The sequence below is a fragment of the Cnephaeus nilssonii genome (assembly GCF_951640355.1).
Source record: "Cnephaeus nilssonii genome assembly, chromosome: 19".
Classification (NCBI taxonomy): Eukaryota; Metazoa; Chordata; class Mammalia; order Chiroptera; family Vespertilionidae; genus Cnephaeus; species Cnephaeus nilssonii.
In genome coordinates this window covers 35737668-35760456 of record NC_137090.1, presented here as the reverse complement: position 1 = coordinate 35760456, position 22789 = coordinate 35737668, and the positions used below count along the sequence as shown (strand labels likewise).

Below are 22789 nucleotides of genomic sequence, written 5' to 3'. Positions count from 1 at the left end.
CAAGAGGCTCTAGGTGTGAATGTAACCCTTCCTCCTTCCCCTAGTTGACAGACTTGTTTTTTAAAATATATTTTATTGATTTTTTACAGAGAGGAAGGGAGAGGGATAAAGAGCTAGAAACATCGATGGGAGAGAAACATTGATCAGCTGCCTCCTGCACACCTCCTACTGGGGATGTGCCCGCAACCAAGGTACATGCCCTTGACTGGAATCGAACCTGGGACCTTTCAGTCCACAGGCTGATGCTCTGTCCACTGAGCGAAACCGGTTTTGGCGACAGACTTGTTTTTTAAAAAGGGCGAGTGGTGGTATCCACAGAAGAGTTAGTGAGAGAACTGGCACCTTTTAGACCATGGTCTGTGTGGATGGGGAGCTGTTCAGGATTGAAATGAAGTCTCACTAACTGGCGAGCCATACCCACCATGTGTTCTTCTGCCCCCCACACTGGTCTTTCACTTTCCACTCTAACTTTTCTTCTGTGTTGTTATTAATCCTCACCGAGGATATTTTTCCATTCATTTTTAGAGAATGGAAGGGAGAGGGGGAGACAGAAACAGCGATGTGAGAGAGACACATTGATTGGTTGCCTCCTGCATGCACCCCGGACCAGGGCCGGGGAACCTGCAACCCAGGTACAGGCCCTTGACCGAATTGAACCTGGGACCGTTCAGTCCACGGGCCGATGCTGTAGCCACTGAGCCAAACCAGCTAGGGCTTTTCTGTTTTTGATTTCTTTTAACACAGTGGTTCTCAACCTTTCTAATGCCGCGGCCCTTTAATATAGTTCCTCATGTGGTGACCCCCAACCATAAAATTATTTTCGCTGCTACTTCATAACTGTAATTTTGCTACTGTTAATGAATCGTAATGTAAATATCTGTTTTCCGATGTCTTAGGCTCTACAGCAGCGGTTCTCAACCTCTGGGTCGCCTAAGACCATCGGAAGACACAGATATTTACATTATGATTCATAACAGTAGCAAAATTATAGTTATGAAGTAGCAATGAAAATAATTTTATGGTTGGGGGTCACCACAACATGAGGAACTGCATTAAAGGGTCGCGGCATCAGAAAGGTTGAGAACCACTGTTTTGACACATACCACTTTTATAACTTAAAAATATTTTTTAAAGGACTATAACCAAATTAAACTTTTTAAAAAATATATATTTTATTGATTTTTTACAGAGAGGAAGGGAGAGGGATAGAGAGCTAGAAACATCGATGACAGAGAAACATCTATCAGCTGCCTCCTGCACACCCCCTACTGGGGATGTGCCCGCAACCAAGGTACATGCCCTTGACCAGAATCGAACCTGGGACCTTTCAGTCCACAGGCTGATGCTCTATCCACTGAGCCAAACTGGCTAGGGCCCAAATTAAACTTTTAAGGTATCATCTGTCTGCACTCCTATCCTCCAACTGTCATTGTGAATACTGAGAAAACAGACTTTATTGAGGAATTCTTAAATATCCTGAACCTGAAAACAAGGTATCTGGATGTATTTCCTCATCCCTAACAGAGTCTAAATTAGCAGATCAAATAAGGCATGCTTAATCAGGACACCTAGAGAAGACAGGTGACCCTCTTCAGTGGAAATTGAAATACCCCTATTAAATAGGCAAACCTATTAATTAAAAAAAAAAGAAAAATTCCAGGTTCGATTCCAGTCAAGGGCGTGTACCTTGGTTGCGGGCACATCCCCAGTAGGTGTGCAGGACCTGGCAGCTGATCGATGTTTCTAACTATCCCTCTCCCTTCCTCTCTGTAAAAAATCAATAAAATAGATTTTAAAAAGAAAAAGAAAAAAAAGCCCAGCTGGCATGGTCAGTGGTTGAGCATTGACCTATGAACCAGGTCATAGTTTGATTCCCGTTCAGGGCACATTGCCTGGGTTGCGGGCCCAATCCCCAGTGTGAGGTGTACAGGAGGCAGCAGATCAATGATTCTCTTTTATTGATGTTTCTATCTCTCCCTCTCTGAAATCAATAAAAAAAATACATTTTAAAATAAGAGGAGGGGGTGGGAATGAGCAGGGAGAGGTCAATGAGGGAAAAAGGAATCAATGTAATACTTTAAATAATTTTAAAAAAAGATATGCAGACCAATACACAATTACCCTGAGAATAGTCATTTCATGTAGAATGATTGATGAGTCTTCCTAATTGCAAGTGTGGGCAACGTGATTCTTGCTTAAGCATTCTCAGCCTCCACCTCATTTTTAAAAAGTTTTTATTGATTTTTATAGAGGAAGGGAGGATTGATAAACATTGATGAGAGAGAATCATTGATCAGCTGCCTCCTGCACTCCCCCCACACTGGGGATCAAGCTAGCAACCCAGGCATGTGCCCTGACCAGGAATCCAACTGTGACCTCCTGGTTCATAGGTAGGTAGATGCTCAACAATTGAGTCACGCTGGCTGGGCTCCATCTTATTCTTAATGGCCATCCCACAGTGTAGTTAGCAGGGGGTTGTAATGTGAGCAAGGTTCTCAAGGATGGGATGAGGGCCTTTCTTGTATCACTAAGTTTAAAAACTGCTTAAAAGATGTCAGAAGGTCCTTCTTACACTTAAAATAGCAAATAAAATTCTTTATACAAGCAGAACCAGATAAGAGAAAGAGCAGGTGTATTTGGGTTCATCCCAACTCACCCTTTAATTAGCTTAAAACCCTTGGCATATGACTTAACAAGTGAGCCTGTTTTCTAGTTCCTAAACGTGTGCTAATATCTACCACCAGGAAGTAATGAGAATAAAGGTGTATATTGAGAATAAGGTAAGTGTTGGCACCTAATAGGCATTCAAATGGCAGGTAATTCCCTAAGAGGGCTGGCCCACCCGGTGTATCTCAGTGGTTGAGCGTTGACCTATGAACCAGGAGGTCATGGTTTGATTCCATCAGGGCACATGCCTGGGTTGCGGGCTCAATCCCCAGTGCGGGGTGTGCAGGAGGCAGCCAATCAATGATTCTCTCTCATCATTGATATTTCTACCTCCCTCTCCCTCTCCCTCTGAAATCAATAAATATTAAAAAGAAAAAAACAAAGTGGGCTGGTGACTAAGTGGGAATGATGACCATACTAAGTATTTACAAAGGATCAAACTCCATGTGTCAAAGTGATGGTGAAAGGAAAACTGAGTTCCAACCCCAGCTGTGGGGCCCAGGGACCAGTGACTTGTCCAAATCTCTCCTTCAGTGAGAAGTTAGCTGAGTCATTTAGAGCAGTGGTTCTCAGACTTGAGCCTGCAGCAGAGCTGCCTGGATGGCTTGTGAAGATGAATTTGCTTGGTCCCATCCTGTTCTGGGTACAGCAGGAATGAGATGGAGCCAAAGAATTTGTTTCTAAAAGTTCCCAGGTGATGCTGATTCTGCTCGCCTGGAACATTGGAGAATCACTTGCTAGAGGATTCTTACATGAAAGTCGTTTCACCAAAGACTAAACAAGGACAGCAGCCGTCACCTGGTGTATGTACATGGATGCAACACCATTTCTCCACCAAGTCTCCCCCTTTCCTATCCCTCATCCTTCATCAGGGACAGACATAACCATGAATCTTGGAAGCAAGCTGGATGTGTGTGACTTGTCAGTGAGTCACTCAACAGGTTTTGAACAGCTAAATTACTAAGGCTAGAACTCCACCCCAGGAAGTGGTCAGGCTCATCATCTGGATCTTAGCCTGGGGGAAGAGAAGCCCTGCAAGGGAATGGTAAAGCTGCAAAACACAGGGAACTGTAACCTCAAATTACTTTGATGCTCTTGGCCCAGCTTCCCATTTGGAGGTGTGTGTGTGTGGGGGGGGGAAGAGTACTGCCTTAGGAGGCAGGAAAACAACTGGGCTGTAAGAGCCACCACATCATCCAGCAAGTCCTTTATCCATAAAAATGCCAGGAGACTTCTTGGGTGTCCTAAAGACTTCCTGGGCGCTGAGCAGTAGACTGGGGATGAAAGGCAGGATATCCAACATGTTTAGTTGGTTAGAGCATCATCCCAATACACCAAGGTTCCAGGTTTGATCAGGGAACATACAAAAAACCACCACCGACGTGGAGTGAACACACAGTACAGTGTACAGATGATGTATTGTAGAATTGTGCATCTAAAACCTATATAATTTTGTTAACCAGTGTTACCCCTATAAATTCAATAGAAAAATCAAGCAATAAACGCATAAAGTAGAAAAAAAGCAACCTCTAAAATCCTTTTTAAAATAACACCAAGCACTTTAAAGCAGAGAGAAAGCCGTTGGGGTTTCCTAGGGCAAGGGTGAACACTTTGGGCACACCTCATTCAAAATTTCAAACAAGACTCCTATCTCTGGGCCTTGATCACAAGAAGGCCGTCTTTTTTAGAGGGGCTACAATAGGTGATTCTTGGCTTCAGTTCTGGCCTCAGCTGTAGAGACATGGCCAGAAAGGGCTGCTGGAGGGAAGGGTGAGTGCTCAGAAAGGAGAGGGGTCCTTGGGAAGTCTGCAGTTGACAGATTCACCACAAGAGCCCCTACAGCTGATGCTCTTGGATTCTTTCTCCAAATAGTGAGAAGGAAGCAGACAGCAAAGGCAGTGCTGACACTATTAAAGCAAAAAAGCCTTCCATCAAGGCCCTGCCACCCACCTGTCTTACTCTGTGACTGGGCTTAACACAGTCCCACTTCCTTTGCAGACTCAAAGTTTTAAAGCTGTGCACAAGGAGACAAAAAAATAAAAAAAATAAAAATCACACCTAGGTTTATAGGCATTTAATAGTTTACCAATTGGTACAATAAGATTTTTTAATATGCAGAAAACATGAATAAATTTTTGTTTTACACAGTTTGAGAGCAACAAATCTTACTGTAAAACACAAGAGCAATATTATATACATTCCTTTACTGATTTTTTAAAATTGTGTCAACATCTTCAGTTAACTCTTACAGTCTGGGGAACTGTTTTCTCCAATCACCACCTCTGCAGCATTCATGAAATCAATGCTTGCCTTCGTGTCAGTGTCAGTCAGAATCAACTTCTAACCCGAAGATTTTGTGTTTATTTTTGTCATCTTCAGAGTGAGCTTTAGGGATGACGGAAGGATAGGCAGGACAAGAAAGCAGCTACTTACATGATAATAGTGGAAAGATAAAAAGGCCAGTTCAGTCCAGTTGTGACTTGTAAATCCAGCTTGCCCTCCCCCCACCCCACAGGAAAAAAACCAAAAAGCCCTTCCACCCATTTTGTACATGTTGCTTCTCTACCAGGAGTCTTCTTTGCATCATCTAGATTAACACATTGGATTTATATACAGCTGGACAGGAAGAGGAACCATTTTAAGTGCCTTGTCCTTCAATCCAACACTTTTAACGTCAGTTGCTTAAGGATTATCAAGCCACCACTGTCAACAAACAAAATATCCTTTACTTTTAAATAGTTTTTCTTTAAATAAATTTACAAAAAACTATTTAATGAGTGACATTACCTGGAAGTTCACACAGAAACAGAAAGAGGCGAACAGGAGAGCAGGGCACTGACAGTAAGGAGACTGGGCTTGGTGATCTAGAGCCAAAGCTTCCAAAGACTACAGTGAGCGCCCCAGGGCCCGGACGACTTGCTAACACTAGTGATTTTAGAGCAGTGCTCTGGGCACACCATTGGTCACACCACACATGGATGAAACTGGACGGTCTTAGTCTCCTAAAGTGCAAGATGCCATGTCAAAAAGCAACTATTCTCCAAGTGATGTCTAAACCAGTTTCCGTGGCTTGCACTTCCAAGAGTGCAGCGAGGACTTCTTGGGCACGTTATATTAGGGTGGCACTGGAATGTCTTTTCACACAGACACAAGTCAATAATCATCTGAGGATGCGATTCTACCAGCTTTTTATTTCATAAATAAATGGCCAATTTGATTGAGAAAGTGACAAAGCAGCAGTGAACCTCTAAACCAATTAATAAATTCCTCTACTTACAATCCAAACCAGTAACCTCATCATTGTACTTATCCCAGGCAAGGCACAGGGTTAGACAGCAGACAGAGAAAACAGGAAGAAAGGGCATCAACAGGGCAGTTTCAAACAACAGTACAGGAAACCTCTGAAAATCGGATTCTGGATGGATCTCTCTCCCCCACCCCCTTAATTATTCAAACAGGGCTCCTTACATTTGGATCCAGTTGAGGACCATCCCTGAGATTCAATGTTCGCTGCTTCTTAAATGGAGGATGTCTGGTAATTCAACTAAGCAGCAGGCTGTGGCAATCTCCCAAGGAAGGATAACTTTGTTTATAGAGCAACAACGTCTCTCCTTCTTTGTCAACAAGAGTCACTGTATGCTGCGGGAGAAAAAACCCAGTGGACAGCAGCTTTGTTTCCTCCTAAATCGGTACCATTTTTTCCTTTATTGTTCGAATCTATGAATGATTTCTAGATGTTGTGGCTTACCCTTAAACAATTTGTGTTGCTACATGCTAAAAATGAATTAAAATACAAGACATTTATACATGTACAAACAAATGTTAAGATGCACCATTTCTAGGTATATTTCTTAAAATAGGACAGGAAATAGCAGCAAACAAGAACAGATATTTTCCATAGCTTTTGTAGAAAAATCCAGTCAGAACAGCTAAGGAGAAAACAAACAAACAAAAAAGACTTCTCAGTGTGAGCAGGGTTGTGAGGCAGTCTTGTCCTGAAAGTTATTCTATTGAGTTTAAGAAATTAGCTTAAAGTTGTAATTTTTGTCCTCAAAAATAGCCATTAGTTCTCAAAACACTTTTCCTTCCAGAGAGGTCTTTCAGGAATTAAAAACAAACAAGCAAACAAACAAAAAAGACACAAGCTAGACATAAAACTGCTTTTAGTAAATATACGACCTATTCTCTGTGTATCTACAGGACGTTAACTCTAACCCTTTGTCTTTTCCAGAAACCAAATTTCTATTACATACTAAAAGGAACATTTTAAAAACCACATTAAACAAATGAGTAAAATGAAATTCAGAATAAATTTCTTTGTTAAACTGTTTTGTTATTTCATTAACTTTTCAAATAACAATTAAAAAAAACCTGGTTAGCTAAGCAATAAAATTTTTTATTAATAATTTGTAATGGAATATTGTTTCCAAAGTCAGACAAAAATTCTCTTAAATTTACTTGTAGTAACTTTGGATCACAATACACTATGTATCAGGGAAATGTAAAATGCTGAACTGCCAAATTGGGGGTAGAGGCAGATAATGGAAGTTATTTTTTAAAAATATATATTTTTATTGATTTCAGAGAGAAAGGGAGAGGGAGAGAGAAACATCAATGATGAGAGAGAATCATTGATCGGCAGCCCCCTGCACGCCCCACACAGGGGATCGAGCCCGCAACCAGGGCATGTGCCCTGACCTGGAATCAAACCCGGGTGGACCCCCTGGTTCATAGGTCGAGGCCTAACCATTGAACCACACTGGCTAGGCAGAAGTGATTTTCCTGTGAGTGGGAAAAATTCCCATAGACTCAGACCTAGTTTTCAGAAGCGTTAAGATCAAAAAGGGTTTATTCTAAAGCATGGTATTCCACAGCAAGATTTATTCTATTTGTGTATTTTAGCACTTCTTCAAAAATCCAGGGCCCAAGGACATGGAGGTTGTATGTGTGTGATATACATATACAGACTTATCCACTTAATTGATAAGTCCATATACTTATAAACATTTATATATAAACAAAAGGTGAAAAAACAGTACATTTTATGCACGCTCCATTAAACCCTGTCATTTTTAACTTGCAAGTTAAACACAGTTCAAATTGGTCAGATTCCTGTTGAAAAACAAAACTGCTATATTTCTCCCCCTCCCTTAAAATGAGCATACATAAGCTTCTCAATCTTTCTGTCATTATGTAATGCACATTGCACATCTCTAAAAAATATAAAAAAATGATAGTGATTTGTATCATGACACACTCAATGGGAAGATTAAATTCTACTTGGAAGTCACATCACTACACAGTCTAGTAGTATGGAGAATACAACTAGAAGTGTGTTTAATGTGGAGAATAGAAGCTTACAGTATCATAGTATTTTTTAATCTGCTAAAAGCATTAAGACCCAAATGAAATAAATGATTTGCTATTAGCTGCTGAAATTTTTCTTATTTGAGATTTACACTCATTTTCTTACATAAATATACCACTAGCCTTTGCTTGATAGGCTGCCAAAACAAATGTATCCTATTGATTTTGCAAATGTGTCATGACAAAAATTCCATGTGTAATCCTCAATAATTACATAGATGGTTCAGAAGATTTTGAATTGTAGCCTTATTATCTAACATCCTTAAAGAAGATTTATTAAGCACACTTAAGTGATGTTACATAAATACACATTTCAGAAAAAAAACCCTAATAACCACCACTTTCCCCCAAATGAGGCCATTAAGTCAGGCACCAACAGATAGCAGAAAGAAAAACAGGAATTAATAATCCAACATAAAATGACACTGTCAATTTATTCAGTTTAGTGCCCTAGTTCAATTATTCAATTTCTGCCTTCTTAGGCCTGGTGTGACCAATGCCAGCCCAGGTTTTTAAACCCTATGGTACTTCTAGACAACGTATGTAAATTTACAGTATACAATTTGGATTCACCATGCATGAATACTTTGTGTGTAACATTTAATAAGCTCAATCTACATCCAGAATAATTTACATGAAAGGACAATATTTATTTAAACAGAGCTCAATAGGGTAACCATGGTATCATCAGAGTGCATCCAGAGGAAAATCAGGAGGAGGGGCCAAAAGAGACTCAATCAACGGCACTCCCACACCTTTACTGTTTGATCTACACTGCCAGTAACCACATACGGTGCCGTCTTATGGAAATCTGAAAGAAAAAGAAAAGGTTTTTGTAAAATTAGGTTGAGACAGATAAAATTTTTAATAAGCCACAAAACAAGCAAGTCCAAGGGCCAGGAATACCCTACTTTTATCTATACACACCCACCATCCACCCCTGGAAGGTATCAACTAGATTAGGGAAACTGAGACTTAATGATTAAAACCTGTATTAACAGCTCAAAACCCCAAAAACAAAAACAACAACAAAAAACAAAACAAAACAAACCTACCTCCACTACCACCATCCCAAATGAAGCTGAATAAAACACTCAAATCTACAAGGATAACCTTAATGTATCCACTTACTGAACATATACTATGTTCAAAGCTAAATACTAATGGTTTATATTCAATTCATGTTAAATCCTTATAAATATCCTGTGAAGTGGATTAGCCCTATTCTGCTGAGGCTTTGCCTTCACCATTAGATCCATCATACCCTAATGTATTATATTTTACTGTATTCACTTTCTTCACTTCTAGATTCAGGTCCAGATGATAGTAAAGATGCTTATTAGCCCAGCCTGCGTGGCTCAGTGGTTGAGCATCGACCTATGAAACAGGAGGTCACGGTTGGAGATTCCTGGTCAGGGTACATGCCTGGGTTGCAGGCTCGATCCCCAGTGGGGGCTTGCAGGAGGCAGCCAATTAATGATTCTCATCACTGATGCTTCCATCTCTATCTCCCTCTCCCTACCTCTCTGAAATCAATAAAACACACACACACACACACACACACACACTCATTCACTCACTCACTAGAGGCCCAGTACACGAAATTCATACACGAGTAGGGTCCCTAGTGGCCGGCAGCTGGGGCCTCCCTTCCCCTGCTGCCAGCCTCCAGCAGGGCCCTTCCTTCATTCCGTGCCACCCCCTGGTGGTCAGCGCATGTCACAGCAAGTGATCCAACTCTCGGTTGGTAGAACTCCCGAGGGGACACTTTGCATATTAGGCTTTTATATATGTAGACATTTTAAAAGATGCTTATTAAACTTAAATAGCATTCCCTGAGTTTCTAGTACATGATAGCATATAACTGCCAGAAGGAAAAGGTTGAGTAATATTTCCTTTGAGAAATTTAAAACTAGTAGGAAAGAAAAATTACGCATTAGAGTCATCAGTAAGCATCCTCTTCACAATTCTAGTTTCCAAAACCAAAATTGTGCAATGGAGAAAGTAATTTTTGTATTATAAGGTTGACAATGGCGAGAGAGAATTAAGGAAAGGGTAATTTAAAACAAATGATAGGATTCACTAAGTTTTTCATCCATTCTGCCCTAAAAGCCATGGTCATTTCTTACCTGGAAAAGTCCACATGGTTATTACATAAAACTTGTTACACTCCAAAATCTATTTGCTCAAAAAACCTCATAACTCATACATACCCAAGGAGGTAACAAAGTGTTCATGCGCATTGAGGGTCTTCATGCATCGCTTGTTCTTATAATCCCATACACGTAGGGTTTTGTCATCAGCACAACTCAAAATAAACTTCCCCCCAGAATGGAACAGAACTCCACGTACCCAGTTATCATGACCCACCTTAAAAACAAAAAGGTATTTGACTTAATGAAGAAATAAATTACTTAAATAGCATCTATGAAAATACTAAGTCGTAACTAAAAGCCCACTGAAACTACATGCACACACACACACACATAAAAAAAAAACTAAAAACAGACAAACAGAAAAAAAAAAGTCTAGGAAATTCTTCTAGATTAAAAAACAAAAACTGGAAACTAACAAGTAAATGCAATGAGTGATGCTTGACTGACTCCTAAATAGAGGCAAAATAGAGTTATAAAGAACACTACTGGATAATTGGAGAAATTATATAGTGCATTAATGTTAAATTTCTCGAGTGTGATAATTGTATTGTGGTTAATGGTAGAATACCCTTATTCTTAGGAGATACATGTTGTCATGTCTACACGTCAAGTAACTCAAATTGTTCAAAAAAATGTACATAAACACACACACACACAGACACACAGAAAAAATGTTAAAAACTGGTGACTGTAGGTCAGGGGTCCTCAAACTTTTTAAACAGGGGGCCAGTTCACTGTCCCTCAGACCGTTGGAGGGCCGGACTATAGTTTAAAAAAAACTATGAACAAATTTGTATGCACACTGCACATATCTTATTTTGAAGTAAAAAAACAAAACAGCAAAAACACCCGCATGTGGCCCGCGGGCCGTAGTTTGAGGACGCCTGCTATAGGTGAAGGGTATAGAGTCACCCGTATATCTATTCACCCACCCACCTAATCTCCTGTCCCAGCATTTCAATTTCTTTCAATTTAGCCTAAGAAATAATTAAGACCAGGCCCAGAGATTTAGTTAACAAAGATGTTTATCAAAGCACTGCATGTAATTAGTGTAGAGTGTATCTAATGACATGAACAAGTTTCATATACCTTCTAAATTAAAAGTTTGCTACAAAACCAGTTTGCTACAAAGCAATATGTACAAGCATAACATTTTTATTTAAAAAACACCACCAAATTCATCTACAGAATAATGTAAGAAAATATCACATGTGGCTATTTAAATATAAACCAAAATTAAATACAATTAACAATTCAGTTCTTCAGTCTCACTAGCCACATTTCATTAGCTCATTAACTGCATGAGGCTAGTTTAGTTACAATATTGGATAGTGCAGATAAAAAAGACAACCAAGATGACATGTCCTTTGCCTTTGTTCACTCTGCTTTTGCCCTTATTTATAAAACTTTATTCTCTTATAGTAAAGCCACCAATAACTAGAGGTAGAAGCCTTAACAAGTCAAATCACATTTCGTTGCCTGCACCAAAATAAAGCAGAAAAGGTACAACCCTTCCCCCACCTTCAACTGAAAAATAGGAGCCAGAAACTTCCAGGGGAATTAATAGTGACCTGTGTTGTTACAGAAGAGGAGTGCACATGCTTTTAATTTTAAATGTGGACCACCGTTTCTAACAGCAATATTGTATATCAGAACTTGGTTCAGAACACCACTAGAGGAGAGTTTAAATTTCTAATTCTTGATGATACTTCCATGTGTTTATCATAAACTTCAAAGTATAGTTAGCACCTAAGGAATCTCTAAAACTAACAGAGTTATTTTATCAAATTACAAAAACTGCTACTTGGATTAATGTCCACAGATCCTCTTGGAAATCTCTTAAGCAAACAGGAATGTCCACAATCCTGTACTATCATTCATATATATATATCCTCATATTGAAATCTACGTGTCAATGGGAGAAAAAAGGGGACATAAGTAATACTTTCAACAAGAATTACTAAAAAAATAAAAAATAAAAAGTGAGCCATAAAAAACAACAACAAAAAACTTAAAAAAGGAAAGAAAACAAAGAAGTAGTGAGATTATTCAAACTTACAAGGGTCATAAGGCACATGCCAGTACTGACATCCCACATCTTAATAGTCTTGTCTCTGGATCCAGATAGCAAGAATGGCCCAGGCTTGCCACTTTTTTTAGTCTATAGAAAACATGTAAAAATTAAGTTTCCCATGCAAGAAGTTATATAAGGAGTTAAATGACTTTTTTCTATTAATGATCTGTATTTCCAATTTTATAAAAATGCATTTTTTAAACAAATGAAAACTGGTAAGAAGACTTAAGAACTACCTACTTAGCAAATTTCCAGTATGCTGTACAGTACATCTCCAGGACTTATTCATCTTGTTTTACTGTATCAAAATGGACAAGTTTTGCCCTGGCTGGTATAACTCAGTTGGTTGGAGCATCATCCTGTGCACCAAAATATTGCCAGTTCGACCCCCCACGGGAGGCAATCAAAGGATGTTTCTCTCATACATCAATGTTTCTTTCTCTCTCTCTCCCCTTCCCCCTCTCTGAAATCAGTAAAACATACCCTCAGGTGGGGATTAAAAAACACACAAAACAAAAAAAGCACACATCTTTTAACCTACATAGGAAGGACCCAATTAATATACCGTATTTTCCAGCGTATAAAACAACTGGGCGTATAAGATTTTCCTGGGTTAAAAAGTCGTCTTATACGCCGGAAAATACGGTAATAATAAATAGGCTTTTCGCCCAAGTCTCTCTCATGAATAGAGTGTCAGGTACCGTATTTTCCGGCATATAAGACGACTTTTTAACCCAGGAAAGTCTTATATGCCGGAAAATACGGTAAATGTTGTTTCTCTCTCTTCCTTCCTCTTCTCTCTCAAACCAATAAAAATTTTTTAAAAATTCAGTTTCTACAATACCACGATGATAAACTTACTGTTCAAGACTTCTGTAATCAAGAAGGATCTTAAAACTATACAATTTAGCATTTATATCTAAAGTCCAGATAGAATCAAATTTATGACATATTGTATGTAACTACCACCAGAGGGCAGTAAGAAGAATTCGAAAATGCAACCAGCCAGCCAAAACAGATTACAATAGAAGCTTCATTTAGAAATACAATGGAGAGAAGGGTGGGGAAGAGGAAAGATTCTCCTCCTTCACTTGTTAAAATGTAATTTTTAAAAATCCACAATAGTGTCCTGGCTGGTGTGGCTTAATTGGTTGAGCATCGATCGTCCTGTGCACCCACTGAAAGGTTGGCAGTTCATTACCAGGTCAGGGCACATGCCCAGTTTGCAGGCTATCTGGGAAGACAACTGATTGGTGTTTCTCTCACATTGATCTCTCTCTCTAAGGAAAAAATCTGTAATAGAAAAGTCTGATCAAGGGTTATCAGAGACCTCCATATGAAATATTCTTCATTTAAACAAATATTTTAAAAAATATATATTTTTATTGATTTCAGAGAGAAAGGGAGAGGGAGTGAGAAATATTAAACTGCATTCCACCAAAAATTATTTTATAAATAAAATAATTATGTCCATAAAAATGGTGATTTTTCTAAAAGATAACTTTAACCTCTCCATAAGTTTTATTCTGCACTGGCATACTCTTAAATAATGGCATTTCTAATAATTTGAATAACCACTTTCCCTCTTTAGGAGAATCCCCATCCCCATTACACAACACAGGTCAGCTGATAGCAATAATAAAAAGTGGTTTAAAAATATAAACACGACCAGCCCCCCTGGCTCAGTGGTTGAATATTGACCTATTAACCAGGAGGTCACAGTTCAATTCAAGGGCACAAATCCGGATTGTAGGCTCAATCCCCAGTAGGGTTCGTGCAGGAGGCAGCCAATCAATGACTCTCATCAGTGATGCTTCTCTCTCCCTGTCCCTTCCTCCTGAAATCAATAATATATATTTTTAAAAATTATATATATACACATATATATAATCACCTGCAAGTTAAAGAGTAAAAAATGATAAGATTCATAATTCTGGAATACAGATTTTTAAATGCATTAATGGTTCTGAAATTGAGCATCAGAAAAGTTATCTAAGGTTCTGCGCTATCAGCAATAAAATCATGAAATAATGACTCGTAAGTCATAGTACCTCAGATCCTGTAGCTTCAGAGATGGAAGAATATGAGCTTTCTGGAGCCCAGGAAATGCATTCTACCACATGCTCATGTTCTCGAAGCTCAGCCTTGCATTCCTTTGTTGCTACGACCCATACTCGCACAGTCTGGTCATTGGAACAGCTGGCTATCAGAGTGCCATCCTGATTTGGCCGCACCATACGTACCCACTCTCTATGTCCTGTGAATGTCTTCACACAGTAGCTGTCAAAATAAATAATAATTTATGTTGTGAATGGTAATCCATTGGGACACTTCCCAGAAGCAATGCAAAACTTACTATGTGTACTGGAATGAAGAGAATGACACCAAGTTAGTGAAATCATATGCAAGTCAACAGAATAAATATACATTCCTGGTTAATAAAAGATGGGGACAGGCTGGAAAGTCAAACATCAGTTAAAATAAGCTTATGGGAGAATCATTAAGGAGCTAACCAAATCAACAAAATTTAGAAAGTAAAATATAGAGAGAAAATCTTTTCAAAATTAAACACACACAATAAACCTAACAAAAATATTTCTGGCCATGTTGGGGGAAAAGCATGCTCTACTAATCTGGGTAAAACCAGTAGGTTAAGGTTCTATTTTAACAATCGTGTAATTCTAAGCACAACCAAATTAAACCTAATAGGGGCATACCTGTACAAATGTTATCTACATTTTATTTCAACCCACAGAGAGATAACCTAAAAGAAGACCACAGAGAAAACAAGCCATTACATAGAAAATGGCTTTGAAGGACATAGATTTTCTTTTATAATTTCTCTGTTTGGGGGGGAAGATACATTTAGATATCAAAACTTAGTTTTAAAGTACATAATAAAATTGCCATGATGATCATTATGGGTAAAAGCTAAAATTATTGGAACATTCAGAATACAATTTTGTTTAATATCTCTTTACCAGATATTCAACTAAATCTACTTACCCAGTTTGTACTTCCCACATTTTTATAGTTTTATCTCTTGAAGCAGACACTATATGATCTCCATTGGGCATGATGGCTACTGAAGAAACATTGTGATCATGGCCTAAAATACATAACACAGCAACATATTAACCTTTTGCACTCAGATGTCGAGTGTGACTCGACATGGTTAGATTAGAATAAAGGAATCGAGAAATGCCACCAAGAGCAATTAAACCTGTTTACCACAAGATTTCACCATGTGATTTTAAATAACACAGCAACTTTAAATACACTGGGCTTTATTATAAATTTGATTAAAAACTTGGATTTACACAAAAAAGGAACTAGTACCAACCAATAAAATAATCCACAATAAATAGCCAACTCAATTTATGAATTAATTTCAAACTGCACAACTGTTTTAAAACCATAAGGTGCCAGTATCATAAGTATCTGAATATATAGGTGTGGAGCAAAAGTAGGTTTATAGCTCTGAGTATGCGAAACACAGTTTATTCTTATATTATTCTTTATTAATACTGTATTTTATATTTTTGTTGTTATTTCATATCCTTACTTTTAATTTATCTTTTAGGTAATGATGGCTGGTAATTTAACTTACTTTTGCCCACCCCTGTATTAATACACTGAATGTTTATGTATGAACACTAGAAAAACACACAAATATTTCCATTGTTCATATTCTACAATAGAAAATAGAAATAAAGCTAAAAAGACTAGGTAAGAAAAATGGGGATATGATTCTATATTTAAAATAGTGGTTGAAATGATCTTTTGTTGATATTCATGGTGGTAAAAATGTATTATTCCATATACATTATTCACAATCCTAACTAATCAGTTATCCTTGAAGGAAAGAGCCCCAGGGAGTCGGAAGATTTTATGAAAGGATTCAACAGAATTCCTCTACTTGGTAAGCCTCTCGAATGCATTTAATTAGGGAAGAAAACACACTCTTCAAATTACACTCTCTATGTAATCATGTAGCTTACTCCTGTGCCAACATCTCTGAATAATATATTTAGAAAAATATTTTATTACTAACACAGTATGTGTTCCTTATATAAAATACAAACATTTAAATTTCATCGTGTTTAAAGAAACAAGTCTGGCTGGTGTCCCTCAGTGGTTGAGCTTCAACTCATGGACTAGGAGGTCACTGGTTCGATTCCTGGTCAGGGAACATGCCTGGGTTGTGGGCTCAAGATCCCCAGAAGGGCATGTAGCAGGCAGCTGATTAATGTTTCTATCTCCCTATCCCTCCCCCTTCCTACTTTCTAAAATCAATAAAAATATATTTTAAACGAAACAAATAATAATAATAAAAAACCCACAAAGAAACAAAACCCTTCTTTACTGAGCACCTTCTATGTGCCAGGTATTAAACCAAGATAATCAAGTACAGAAAACCTGTTTTACTGTGCTTTGCTACATTGTGCTTCACAGATATCGAGTTTTCATCAACACCAAAGAAAGACCCTCCACCAGCAAAAAAATAAATCACGATTCACTGAAAGCTCAGATTGATGAGCAGCATTTTTTTTAGCAATACGTTTTTTAAAATTAAGGTATGTACATTGAGTTTTAAAAAATACAGACTACTACTATACCCTTGATAGAACTGTGTAGTACAAACACAACTTCTATATGCCCTGAAACCAAAATATTCATGACTCACTATATTGTGATATTTGCTTTATTATGGTGGTCTGGAATTAAACCCGCAATATCTCCAAGGTATGCCTGTATGTGGTCTCATTTTATCCTCACAACAAGCCTATGACTTAGGTATTATTACCTCTATCTTGCAGATGAAAGAGGTTAAAACTTCCTAATGCCATAAGTAAACAAGTAGGAATTTAAACCCAGATATCTGATTCCAAAGCTCTTTCCACAAAACTAAACTACCTCAGAGAATAGTCTCCGTGACAAAACCCAGACAACAACCTAACAATGAGACTATAATATATGTGAAATATTAAAAAGTGAGCAAGGAAATATGGATTCCAGCTTTTACTATACCTACTCTCTCTCAACTTCCGTTTCCCAATTGAGAAAAATGATTTTAAAAAAGACAAATAAAAACACCCTACTAACAACTTCATTTTCTCAAAAACAGATAGATGTCCTAGCAGTTTTTCTTATTAAAAAATATTGGTGAAAACAATTTTCACACTTTATATAAACCACTAAGAGATACTTAAAGCATCACAACAAAAACAACTCTCAAATATGGCTTATCCATGGACTATCTACATCATATAGTCCTTCAACGACACAGACAATTAAGAATTTAATGAAGGGAACCTGCACACGGTGAGAAAACAATATTCTTAATTCTGGAATGCCACGTGAGAAATCAATATCAAAACACCACCCTCTATTCCTTACCGTGCATGGTTCTGATGCATTCAAAGCCCTGAAAATCCCATAGTTTAATGGTCATATCTGCAGAACAGGAAGCCAGAAGTTTGCCACTGTGGTCAAATGAAATATCCTGTACAGAGTCCGTATGCCCCTTAAGAGTTCGTTCAAAATCTCCAGTCTCATAATCCCACACCTGTCACATGAACAAAAAATTGGTTAATATCAACCCATTACTTCCTTGTTTCACATTTGCACTCAGCAGGCCAGTCTGGCACCTTACTAATTAACTGAGGAAGTGATAAAGGGTCACTGTCTTAGAAATTAGCACATCTTCAAGTATAAATTGGTCTTTCCTCTAATAGAGAAAATAGATGGTGCAATTATTAAAATGGACCTCTAGTACCACATTATCTACCATGCACCTAATTATACTAGTGATTAAGTATATAAAGCCACAAGACAAAGTCCCTTCCCAATCTGACAGGAGGCAACAGATATGTTAATAAGTAAATTTTAGTACAAAGAGTTTCAGGGGGCTATGACAGGCATTTATATGTAGAATGAAAGTAACAATGAAGGAGTACTCAATTGTACTAGATAAGTGGAATTCAGATATCTAAAAGGCCAAGAAAAGACTTCACATGATGTAACTGTCCAATGAAAAGCAGATTAACAAAAGAATGTCATTCTGATGTAAAAAAGTCACAGTCACATATTTTAAAGATGACTTTTCTAAGATAATAGAAATGAGCTATCAAGAATAAATATTAGAAACGGATCTCAAGAACATACTAAACTTTCATTCTGGTGGTCAAATGCAAGTGTGAAGTTTAATCTTTCACCAATACCAATTATACTGCTCTAAAGTCAAATGATTAATTCCATTCTTCCCATAATTTCAAATTTATCTGTGGTAGGGTATATACCAACCAATTTAGAGAAATGCAGAAATTGCATTTTGAAAACTTAGAAACAATATAAATAACCAACATTGGCGAATGGCTAAGATATAAAATTTGCAACTGTAATGAATTTATGACATGCATACAATGTAAAAAAAGAAAAAATCACACGTGATCATTACATAAAAAAAGAACCTAAGAAAAATAAACTATATTCGAAAAAATTTAACAGAAAACTTCTGTACTCTTCCCAATATAAACAAAATTTTTTCCATGTAAATGTTTACGCATTCCTACATGTGTTTAATTTTGTGTAACTTTGCTAGACTTATCCTTAATTGTGGTTTCTTGATGCTACTATAAGTTGCATTTTTAAATTTCAAATTTCAATTATTTATTGCTAGTTTATAGAAATGTAATTACATTTTGTATATTGACCTTGTATCCTGTGACTCGTTAAATTCAGTCATAGTTCTAGTAGCTTTTTTGGACATTCTTTGGAATTTTCTACATAGATTGTGTCTGCAAATAAAGAGTTTCATTTCTTTCTTTCAAATCTGTATGCCTTTTATTTCTTCTTCTTCCTTATTGCACTGGCTAGGCACTCCAGTATAAAGGTGAATATAAGTGGTTGAGATTGGACATCCTGCCTGGCCTTGGTTCCTGATCTCAGAGAAAACCATTCAGTTTCCACCATTAAGTATTAGCATCACTGTAGGTTTTTTCAGACACCTTTACCTTTTATCAGGTTACCTCTCTTTCTAGCTTGTTCAGTTTTTCTCATGAATGGATACTGGCATTTTCAAATGCTTTTTCTGAATCTATTTTTTTAAATGTTTTCATTGATTTCAGAGAGAGGAAGAGAGAGAAACATCAGTGAGAGAAGTATTTGCTCGGCTGCCTCCTGCCCCCTATTGGGGATAGAGCCCGTAACCTGGGCATGGGCCCTGACCTAGAATCAAACCTGTGACCTCCTCCTGGTGCATGGGATGAGGCTCAACCAACTGAGCCACACCAGCTGGGCTATTTTCGTTGTTGTTGTATCATATTGATTAATTACAAATGTGGAACCACTCCTTGCACACTGGGTGCACCTACTTGGTTATAATTATCCTTTTAATAAATGGCTGGATTCAATTTGTTTATAATGTGTAAGGGATTTTACATCTGTGTTCATACTGTATTGGTCTATAGTTTGTTTTTTTGTAATACCTCTGTCTTATTTTGTTATCTAAGTGTTTAATTTTGACACCAAGAGTTCAGAGGAACACTTAAGGTGTGATTTTTTTTTTTTTTTTTTAGAGAGAGTGGGATATTTCACAGAGAGAAATATCGATGTGAGAGGGACACATCAATTGGTTGCCTCTCGCATGCATTCCAACCAGGGCTGGGGACTGAGCCTGCAACTGAGGTATGTGCCCTTGACTGGAATCAAACCCGGGACCCTTCAGTCCATGGGCCGACACTCTATCCACTGAGCCAAACCGGTTAGGGCAAGGTGTGATCTTGAAGTTCACTCCAATTTCAGTTAATTTTCTTTCCATGTATTCATTAAATAACACTAAAACATTTTCTCTAAAATAAATATAGCCAGAAAACAAAGTGTGTGTTTCTTCATAAATGGTGAGCAAACGGCATTTGTTAGTTTATAAATGTCAAGAATAAGAATTAAGTTTACTTTATATTTACCTTATGTATGATTATAAAATGCTCATGATAAAAAAAAAACTATAATGTACTTGAAATAAAAGAAATAAAAAATACCCCTTATCCTGCCGAAACCGGTTTGGCTCAGTGGATAGAGCGTCGGCCTGTGGACTGAAAGGTCCCAGGTTCAATTCCGGTCAAGGGCATGCACCTTGGTTGTGGCCACATCCCCAGTAGGGGCTGTGCAAGAGGCAGCTGATTGATGTTTCTCTATCATCGATGTTTCTAACTCTCTATCCCTCTCTTCCTCTCTGTAAAAAATCAATAAAATATTAAAAAAATATATATATCCCTTATCCTAACAATAGCATGGGGTTTTTCCCCATTTTCTTCTATGCCCTTTTAAGTATAGTGACTGTGTATACTTCATTATTCAATTTTTCCCTTTGCTTTTTATGATATGAATTTTTCCATGTTGTTAAAAAATTATAGTATTCTTGCCCTGGCTGGGTAGCTCAGTTGGTTAGAGCATCATCCCAATATGACATGTTTGTAGGTTCAATCTCTAGTCAGAGCACATACAAGGACTAACCAATGAATACATAAATAAGTGGAAAAACAAATTGATGTTTCTATCTCTCTCTCTTTCTAAAACAGAAAACAGCATTCTTAAAACAACAACAAAAAACCTTAGCATTCTTTAAAAAATAATTCCTATTGTTGGCTAAATTTTTTTTTTATTATAGGAAACATATAAGTGAAAATCTTTGACTATTGAAAAATATCTGTCCTCATTTTGCAATACTTAGGGTCACACAATAACGGGAAAAGGAAAATTGGGTCAAAAAGTATAAACTTTTTAAGCTCTTCATATATTTTGCTAAATTGTTTTCCCATTAGATTATATCAAAATAATGAGAATGCCTGCTTCATCAAATTCTTATAACCACTGGGAATTATCATTTGAAAAAGCAAAATATCTTGACAGATTTTATACATATTACAAAAGGCCTGGTGCACGAAAATCGTGTACGGGAGGGCGGTGGTTCCCTCAGCCCAGCCTGCACCCTCTCCAATCCAAGAACCCCCATGGGATGTCTGACTGCCAGCATAGGCCCAATCCCGGAAATCGGGTCTAAACTGGCAATTGGACATCCCTCTCACAATCCTGTACTGCTGACTCCTAATCGCTCACCTGCTTGCCTGCCTGGTTGCCCCTAACTGCCCCCACCCCTCGTTGGCCTGATCGCCCCTAACTGCCCCCCGCTGTTAGCCAGGTCAACCCCAACTGCCCCCCCTGCCGGCCTGATCGCCCCCAACTGCACCCCCCCATCCCCCCCGCCGGCCTGGTCGCCCCTAACTGCCCCTCTATGCTGGCCTGGTCGCCTCTTACTGCCCACCCCCTTGCCGGCTCGGTCGCCCCCAACTGCTCCCCCCCCGCTGGCCTCGTTGCCTCCAACTGCCCCTTCCCCCCCGCTGGCCTGTTCGCCCCTCATGGCCCCCCCGCCAGCCTGGTCGCTCCACGCAGCCTATTTGTTCAGTCGTTTGGTTGTCCCTCACTAACCCTCCTGCCAGCCTGATTGTAGGCAGCCATCTTGTGAGGGTGTGAGGGTTAATTTGCATATTACCGCTTTATTATATAGGATCATTTTAATTTGCATTTCTTCTATTACTAGTGAGGCCAAAATTATTGTTAGCTATTTTTCTTCCTCTATGAATTATCTCTTCATGTCCTACAGTCCATTTTTAGAGATGTTTCTGTTTTTCATATTTGTTTGAACTGTTTATATATTAAAGTTGGCAATCCTTAACTTGCTTTATTAGTTTAATGTATTTTGTTGCGTTGCTGTTCATTTTTTTTTAAAAACATTTAAGAATTAGTTCTAAATGACAACCAGAAATATTTCAAAAATTTAAATGGTGCAATTAAAAATATTGTTATGAAGCCCCTGGCTGGGTGGCTCAGTTGGTTGGAGCATCTTCCTGTGCACCAAAAAAAGTTGTAGGTTTGCCGAAACCGGTTTGGCTCAGTGGACAGAGTGTCGGCCTGCGGACTGAAAGGTCCCGGGTTCGATTCCAGTCAAGGGCATGTACCTTGGTTGCGGGCACATCTGTGCAGGAGGCAGCTGATCGATGTTTCTCTCACATCGATGTTTCTGACTCTCTATCTCTCTCCCTTCCTCTCTGTAAAAAATCAATAAAAATATTTTTTAAAAATCTAAATTATCTTAAAAAAAAAAAAAAAAAAGTTGTAGGTTTGACTTCCAGTCAGTGCCAGTGCACATACCTAGACTGAAGGTTTAATCCCCAGTCAGGGTGTGTATGGAAGTATGGAAGTCAACTGGTCCATGTTTCTCACATAGATCCATCCTCCCTCCCTCCTCCCTCCCTCCCTCCCTCCTCCCTCCCTCCCTCCCTCCCTCCCTCCCTCCCTCCCTCCCTCCCTCCCTCCCTCCCTCCTCCCTTCCTCCCTTTCTCTCTCCCCCCGCCTTCCTCTCTCTCTAAAATCAATAAACATATCCTCAGGTGAGAATTAAAATTAATTAAATTAAAACAAAAATACTATCATAAACTATTCCAAATATCTACCCTCTATCAGT

General features: G+C 38.3%; 1 protein-coding gene across 2 annotated transcripts in view; it reads right to left on the bottom strand.

The window, feature by feature from the left end:
• Positions 1 to 7528: 7528 nt before the first annotated feature.
• The window catches only part of PAFAH1B1 (platelet activating factor acetylhydrolase 1b regulatory subunit 1), a 64103-nt gene continuing 48842 nt past the window's right edge, over positions 7529 to 22789 (bottom strand). For both annotated transcript variants that reach the window (XM_079797925.1, XM_079797926.1), the window contains exons 6-11: positions 17665 to 17833; positions 15271 to 15373; positions 14316 to 14544; positions 12250 to 12351; positions 10248 to 10404; positions 7529 to 8845 (exon numbers count right to left, since the gene is read on the bottom strand). In XM_079797925.1, coding sequence (XP_079654051.1) covers positions 8772 to 8845; positions 10248 to 10404; positions 12250 to 12351; positions 14316 to 14544; positions 15271 to 15373; positions 17665 to 17833 — 834 coding nt within the window. In that variant the 3' untranslated portion in view covers positions 7529 to 8771. The remainder of the gene's footprint in view (positions 8846 to 10247; positions 10405 to 12249; positions 12352 to 14315; positions 14545 to 15270; positions 15374 to 17664; positions 17834 to 22789) is intronic.